At 26.8% G+C, this 8892-nt stretch overlaps 1 protein-coding gene across 1 annotated transcript in view; it reads right to left on the bottom strand.

Annotated features, from left to right (window-relative positions):
- The window catches only part of LOC107464287 (protein HOTHEAD), an 8674-nt gene extending 4709 nt beyond the window's left edge, over window positions 1-3965 (bottom strand). The window contains exons 1-2 of the mRNA XM_016083215.3: window positions 3755-3965; window positions 3090-3471 (exon numbers count right to left, since the gene is read on the bottom strand). Of these exons, the coding sequence (XP_015938701.1) occupies window positions 3090-3471; window positions 3755-3833 (461 nt within the window). The 5' untranslated portion in view covers window positions 3834-3965. The remainder of the gene's footprint in view (window positions 1-3089; window positions 3472-3754) is intronic.
- Window positions 3966-8892: the final 4927 nt, after the last annotated feature.

The raw sequence follows: 8892 nt of genomic DNA, 5'->3' as shown, positions 1-8892 counted from the left end.
GCCCAAAATAAAGAAAACACACATAAATTCACATTAGGTTCATCTTTATAAGTAAATAAAAAAAGGATTCTATATATTATGACATAAGGTTAATGATAAAAAATATCCACAATCTAGTATTTTTTTTTCAAATCCTAACAGATTTTAAACGAGACCATATCTAAAAGAAACAAAGATATTTAAAAAATACTATATAAAACAATAAAATAAAATAAAACAAAGTTATAGCGTTACACACTCTACATAATTAGTATTGAATAATAATTTCCAATTGTTTATATTAAAATTAAGAAGATTGTTTGCGATTATATGAGAAATAGATTACACATTAACCATATATACATTATGATTTAGTCATTTAACGTTGGCAAAATTTTAGTTACCTCATAGCCTTAAAAAACACTCATTATAATGCACTAAAAGTTCAAACTAAGAGAAGCGTTAAAAAGTAATCTTCCATTGATCCCTTTACAGTTTACTAACAGCCTTAGTATATATTTACATCTTACATTATTAATCTCCTGTATATCGTCTAAGCCATTTATTTCAGTCAAAGATCTCAAAATAGATATGAGAAAACTTGGTTAGCTTCGGAAAAGACCAGAGACATGATACACAAATGAATGGCCTACATCAATTGGCAATGGCATGTGTCAATAATTATTACTCTTTAGTCTTACCAACCACTATAAAACCAAATAAAGTGATGTAATTGTTATTACTCCATCACCATCATGTGTAGCATTTTATTTGGGTATCATGTACTCAAAAAATTAAAATCATCATGTGTAGCATTTTAAAGACTAGCAAGAACGGAGTTTCTTCTTCTGATCATTTAAAAGTTTGGTAAGTTCACAAGAGCATAAACTTTTTTTTTTCTCATTAAATGAAGATTAAGTTTACCTTTGTATGTTTTTCAATGTGCGTGTGTGTACTATAATACATAATTAAATGGCTTGTGGGATATAGTTTCTTTCACTTGTGAAAAAAATTAGAAGGATGAACAAAAAGAAATTATGATGTAAATAAATATTTTAAACAATAAGATGATATATAACCTAATATTAATTTATAAAAAACAAGTTAGCACTACTTATTACTTTTTGAAATTTTCTTCTAACTTATGTTATCACCCTTTTTTGTGTGCTTTTAACTTTTTGTCACTTTTATATATTCTTTCTAATTAAGTTAATCATTTACCTAAGGATTGAGCACCTTAATTACTTTTACCAAAAAAAAAAAGAAGATTCCTTGTAAAATGAAAGTATTGTTCTCTTTCCATATATATCTGACAATAACCCCACCTAATCACTTCCATCACATAAAATAGGGTTGCGTTTCAAAGGACCACAAAGACTCAAAGAGTTCCCACCAAAAATATAAAGAAAAATAAAGGACCACAAGGAGCATTTAATTGATAATTAAGAACTGAGGAAGAGGAAATTCCATGAAAAGAAGATGTAGTAGCCATAAATGTTATAAATATGAGAGGCTCACTATGAACAATATTTCAATCTTAATAGCAAGCCTTAACAAATTCCAATCCAATGATGTAACTACTTTTTTAGTTAAGACCAATTTTCTTCAAACATGTTCCAGCCTAGGCCTATATATAGCTAGCTACATTATTTTGTTTACATTTTTTAAAGTTGGTACATGATAATTTTAATTTGTACTCTAATTTCTCTACCATAAATAATACTTCAGCAGTGTAGAGGAGCAAAAATTATAATGACCAGTGAACTAATAGAGTTCTCTTAGTAACAGATTTTGATTTTTATGGATACATATTTGAACAAGAGTATTTTTCAAAAATAGAATAATTCATGAGAAAGGAGAAGAGGAGAAAAATATTGTAGGCTTATAAAAAGTTAAAATGAATATCTTGCTGAATAAAATAATCTAAAATTGATTTTAACCGAAATATAAAATCCAACAAGCACATAACAAGTTAACAACAGTTGAAAATTTTTTTCCCCATTGAAAAGTAACTTTCCATTTGTGGAAGGGAAAATAGACATTTAAGAAGTTGTTGGAATCTTTACGCAGTATTAAATCCTTCACGTGTAATTCCATTAATTAGTTGTTACCCATGAGAAATGAACTTACAAGCAAAATTCGATAAATAAATAAAAAATACTTATAAATATATATCATTGATAATAAGTGAATCATTTTTGGATAAACAGAAACCATCATTATTAAAATTAAAGATTATAACGATTATTAATATTAGAATAATGCTACACATCTAAATTTTTTATGAACCAAGTCTAATTAATCAAGTTAAATAATAAGACTTAAAATAATATTATTTATAATTGATTTTTATTGATATTAGACCAACTTAATTAGACTTTGTTAATAAAAATATTTAGATGTGTATCACTATTCTTAATATTATTAATATGAAGATTTGCGGAAAATAATTAAGAATATTGAAAAAAGAATTTTAACAATAAATTAAACAAATACATAATTATGATACACTTCCACATCATACATGACACACCATACCATAAGTAAACGCAGTGTATTCTAAGAGGGAAACAACAACAATGGGAAATATTTTCTAGGAAGAGAAAATTTAAAGAAAAGGATATTCCAAATTTTAGCTCTACTGTTCTTCTATTTTCCTTTGACAATTTTTTTTTTTTGTCTTCAATCTTTATGAAAAAGAAAGTTATTAATATAAAAATAATAATAACATTTTATTACTCTCACTACTGTTATAACAATATTTTTAAGAAGCAGAAAATTTTAAAAAATAGAAATAGAAATCAAACAAGATCCAATGATCCATAATCAAGATTAAAAAAAAACTGAAATTAAATATAAGAAAAAAAAACAAGAGTATGAAAAAAATTGTGAACAGAGAATGATACAAAAGAACCTTTGGTAGTGTTGGATTGACCACAAAATCTAAATAAAATTAAATTTTTTTTGTATATTAACCATTTTGCCTTCTAATTCAATCTTTTATTTATTTTGAAATTTTATCTCTACATTTATACATTTTCTCTCTAATTAAATTCTAAATCCTAAATTCTGCTTAACAAAATCACAAAAATATAATTTTGAAGCCATACCTTGAGCTAGCTCTAGTGTAGAATCCAGCATTGATAGAGCTTCCACCACCCAAAACCCTTGCCCTTGCATTCAAGACACCATCTTCTGACTTGAAGTATTGTGAAGCTGAGGTTGCTGACGTGTCTGCCAATGTAATGTGGAAGTTTTCTAAGAATGACACATTTGGGTTTGTGAATGGAACACCCCCTCTTTCCAGCAACAGAACACTGAACTTCTGTGACAATGTTGTTGCCAAAGGACACCCTGCTGTTCCACCACCGATTATTATGTAGTCATACCCATTGTTGTTTGTTGGTGCTGAGATTGATGGTGTTGATGATGGGAATGTGCTTGCTTTTCTTATAAATGGGTACCTATATGCATTCAATTTCTCTTGTTTTCCTGTCACAATTGAAAATTATTCGGATTTTTATTTGTCCTTGATCCAGAAAAATAAAATAAAATAAAGAAGTAACATGGAAATAATGTATTACACAAGATTTTTATTTTGATATTTTGAGACAACGAACAGAACCCAGAAATTAAACCATTTGGAAACTAAAATAAAAAATGACATTAAAAACACTTGAATATATATGAAGAGAAGTATATAATAAACTGGCTTGAAGATATAGAAATTAAGGAAGAAATTGAAGAGTATTGAGGAGAATGATGTAAAGAAAACCTTGAGAAGGAGGTAGAAAGTTGAAGAGGCAGAAAGCGAAGGAGAAGAAGAAGATTTTGACTGCACCAATTGAAGCCATTGGAATCTGAGTGTCTCAGTGAAAGAAAGCTTCTTCTTACACAGTCCTATAAGTGGCTTCCTCTGGTTGGTCTTGTTTTGTGTGTATCATCATCATACATCTCTCATGTATAAATACATGAAATAAAATTAATACCCCCAACCATACCATGAGATTAAGTTAAAGATAATAATAATAGAGTGATTAAAAGTCCTTCTGACACAAATACAACGAGGCATGAAAAACAGAGATGAACTGTGTTTGAGAATAAATTATTAAAATGATATCTAAAATATTATCACGTTTACAAAATGAATTTTAAGAACAATTTTTTTTTTTGTCCGATAAAGAATTTGAATGTCTATTATAAATTTTATATCTTTTAACAATATGATATTTGAATAGTTTATAAGTGTGATTTTTTTTTTATTTTTTAACTAATTTTTAAGATGAATTAAGTTTTCTAACCTTAATATAGTAGCAGAATATATATATTCCATCAAATATTGTGGGTCATCCATTCATAAATACTTAGACTTTAGATAATCATTATATATTAAATTTAAGAGGATGTATTATAAATTTCATATTTTTTAAAAGTATAAATTTAAATAATTTGTAAGTATATAGTATCTTTCATATTTCATATCTTGGATTAATTTTTGGAATAAATTAGACCCGTTTAATTTTGATAATGGTTGACAAAATAATATAGTATGCATTTTAATCATGTAGCCGCCTTAAGATAAATTAAATTTGTGTATATTTTATACAAATTATTTCACATTCACTTACGTTACAAGAATAATTAAATCTGTCACAATAAAATATTCAAACATTTTACGAAAAATATGTCACTAATATTAGTGGCTAATTTTTTTAGATGTGTATATAGTTAAATAACTATTTATAATTGGATTATTTTGTGAGATGCTATGTGCCTAATTAATTATTTTAGGGTTACCCAAGACTTTCGGTTGTTTCTTTTAAAGTTTATCTCATAATGCAAAAATATTTTAAATAATGTTTAATTAGTTTAACCTGAATATTTTTAATCAAATAAAAAAGTTTCTATATATCTCAATATTCCTATCACTTTTTGTGATGACAGCAAATAAAAAATTTTGGATTGTTGTTTCTGTACTAATCTTAATAATTACCAAACAAACTCATATACTTTTTATGTGGTATCTATCCGCATTTGGGTTCAAAAATAATTTTCAAAAACACTACCTTATAAATATGTTATGCATATTTTGAGCTAAAATTAAGAACACTATTTAAAATAAAAGGAGCCCTCAATAACTATCCAATGTACGTTTTCTGTAAGACAGAAACTATAACTGAAAAGAGCATTCAATAAGGAAATGAATGCAGAAGTTAGAGTAAAGAATCTGTGGCCGTTGGATTAGACATCTGTAATTTTTTTTTCTCTCTTTTTTCTTTCTAATTATTATCAAGTCCTACTAGCTTGTTTTTGTACAAAGACAGCTCACAGTCACATACCAGCATACATTTTTTTTTTTTTTTTGACTTTTCTTTTTTTCTGAAGGATTATATATACTTTGGACTTTTTAGAGATCACAACCTGCAATTCGTGGATTCAACTGTCCCTAGTATGTAACTTGACAGTCATTAATAGCACATTCACACACACCACCTACTAAAAAGTATTGGAAGAATTTCAAATATTTCTGTCAGTAGTGTTTTAACAATTTTAGTAGTTTGATATCGATTATAAAAAATATATAATATATATTAATTAAAATCAACTGTTAAAATTATTAAAATGTTAAAATTATTAAAATATTGGTGTTTTAGATATATTTAAAATTTTTTTTAAAAATATTTCTATAAAAAATTATGACGGAATCAATAAAAAATGGTAAATATCTTATTCTTTAATTTAAAAAAATAGAAACAAAACAAGCTTAATGACTCGTATAATGCACGGATAAAGAGACACATGTATATAAATATATAAATAAATTTATAGTTATTCATAAGAAATATGCATTTATTTTAATTATTATTTTTTTATTCAATTGCGTACTTTAATCAATAATTATTATATTTAAGATTTAACTTCGTAAATAATTAATCTAAACTTTTTTAGCAATTATTTTCATATATCAAAAAGTCACCAAAAAATTTTCATATATCAAATCAGTTATAAAAAATATAGAAATACTCAAAAAATAAATGACATAATTAGAATACATATAATAAAATACATACAACTTGTAATTCATATGTAATTCAAGTTACAAAATGAACATCCTCATACTATCTAGAATAATCATCCGAGTACTAGCTAGGGATAATAAACATATTCCCAAAAGATTAAACTGATTTTGGGGTTCACCAAGGATTAAATTCTTGACCTTTCGGATCTAGCGATTTAATTCCATGTCATGATACCACTCATACCAAAAGTTTCAGCTGATAGAAAAAGGTAACAATAATAGTTATATCTCTAATACTTCATAAACCTCCATTGTACACATTGTACAAGTATTGCATTGGCTCCTCATACTTTCCCTAATTAGAAATAGAACAATAAATTTTGAAACACGTCAACATTTTTTTTAAATCTGCAAACACAATTATATTTTTTATAACATTATAGAAAAAAAAAATTGAAAGTTAAATAAAACTTATCTCTTTATGTTAATAAGTTTCGAAAGATTATTCAATATACAAAATTTATGGTGTAAGTTATGAAAGATTTCACTTATTTTACTTATTCGCCTTCTTTATCTTATGGTATGGTGTGGTCAAAGAAATGCAATTATATATCTTTGAAGCCTTGGTGAGGAATTGTGAAGAGATTGAAGAAGTTAGTGGGTTATACACTTGTACTAAATTGAGGTTAATGGACTTCATGATGCTGAATCATTGACAAGGGTATGTAGAAGAGGCGGCTTCCCTTGTTTCATGGCTTCAAATTAATCCTAGTTATATCTCAAAAGTTTAAACTAATCTAATATGTAGCTTTTAAGTAAGACTCTTTTTCTAAATTTGAATTATAGATTATAAACTATCCCACGATTTGTGTCAAAATACTAGCACAAATCTAATAGAGAAAAACACCTATACTATAGAGTCAACTACACTGTACTATCAATCCTCAAAATAACAAAAGAGAGCATTTTCTACCTTTTAAGATTCAACTATTTTGCATTAAACTAACTCCTTTAACATTGATATTAAGGCTTCATTTGAAAGAAAAATTAAGATAGAGAGATAAATACTGAAAGACAAAGACAGAAAAATAGAGATTGAATTAAGTTTTATATTAATTTTAGTGTAAAATTTATTGGATTGAATTATATCTCAATATCATATTTAGTTTAAGATAAATATAAAAATTAAAGAGTAGATTTAGAATTTAAAAAATTAAATACAAATATTTTTAAAATAAAAAAAAATATAAAAGTTTCTATCTTAAAAATTTTACTTCCATGTATTGTATCCTTACTTTCTAAATATAATGAATAGATTGAAATTGTGTATTAGAACTAAAATTTTTTAATTCCAATATTTGATCATCAAACACAATATTTAATCCCAATCTCTCTCTTGGTCTCCCTAAAGATACAACCACAACTCATCGATCTTGTTATTTCTTTTTCCAACTTCTTAGCCATGCTATCCTTTAAATCCACAAGAACTTGTTAGGGTGAGAAGGGAAAATCCAGACGCCATGCCTATATCCAATACTAAGCTAATAATGATAGCCTTAGCCTTTAGAAGTGTTCTAGCATTTGTCACAACAGACTTATAGTAATCAACTACTAAGCTAATTTGTTCCTTTATTTCCAAATATTCCATATAACAACATATAGTATTGACACTATGCATATTTCTTTCCTATAATAATAATAATGATGAAGATGATGATGATTAACAGCATAGAATAATGAAAAGTTGATCCAAAATAACAAAAAATCCAAAGACAAAATATGCTGCAAGTGAAGCCTAGACCTCAAACCAATAATTTTCTTCCAGAATGTTCACAAGTGTATAACAGTATAAGCCTCACTATGTAGTGTTAAGAGGTTGAGAACCAAAGTCAAAGGAGTCAATGGCTCCTGTGGTTCACCTTTTTATAGCCCTATTAATTTGTGACTTACAAAATCCACCGTATATGCATGCATACGATGATGAGCTAACTCCAAACATCTAAATTGAAGGCTTCTGATATATATTAATATTATTGTCTCTTGTCTGATTGTTCTTCATATTGTTTTGTGAACAAATTGAATGTTTCCAAGTATGTACATACGTGGTAGAAGAAATTAAAGTGATGGGCGAAGTAATATGCATGTATATATTATACACGAAAAATAGTAGTTAATAGGAAGATGAGTTCATGCTGGTACGTAGTGAGTAGTGATACAAACAAGAAAGTTGGCACAATATATAAACGGCGGAGCCAAATACGGTTTGAAAACTTTGAATAATAATTGCTAACAATGTACACACCACTACGTTCGATCTTACATATTGACAACCGAATGTCATTAATTTTCACATATATATGCAAGCATGCATCAGCATAACATGAAATGTACCATTTTTTTTTATAATACTAAGAAAAAAATCAGAACTTATTTTATTTTATACAGTAATTAATAAATATTAAATAAAATAAATTCTAACTAATTTTAACTGAATTTTCTTTGTTATCAAATATTTTCAATTTTTTTATTATTTTCCTCATAATCTAACTATTGGTAGCAAGAATGCCAAATGGGGTCAGAAGGAGTCGGGGGATACGTAGCGGCCGTGGTGGAGTTTGAAACAAAATTTTGGGGGCGAGATAAAAGATAATTGTTAAGATAGTTTTGATATGGATCATTTAAAATAAACTCGTCTAATATCATCTCTCTGATTTGGGTGATATTGCCAAATTTAAAGCCGTTTTTCAAGGTCTCATTTCAAAGAATTAAGGTCAAACTCATCAGATGCAACTCTTTAAACTTTTGAAAGTTGTATCTCACTTTTTTCGTGATTCATTAAAGTAGAAGAACTATCTACACGTGTTGATATTGTAAAAATTATATATTCTTCTTCT

The sequence above is a fragment of the Arachis duranensis genome, chromosome 9, assembly GCF_000817695.3.
Source record: "Arachis duranensis cultivar V14167 chromosome 9, aradu.V14167.gnm2.J7QH, whole genome shotgun sequence".
Classification (NCBI taxonomy): Eukaryota; Viridiplantae; Streptophyta; class Magnoliopsida; order Fabales; family Fabaceae; genus Arachis; species Arachis duranensis.
This window is presented reverse-complemented; position numbering and strand designations above follow the sequence as displayed.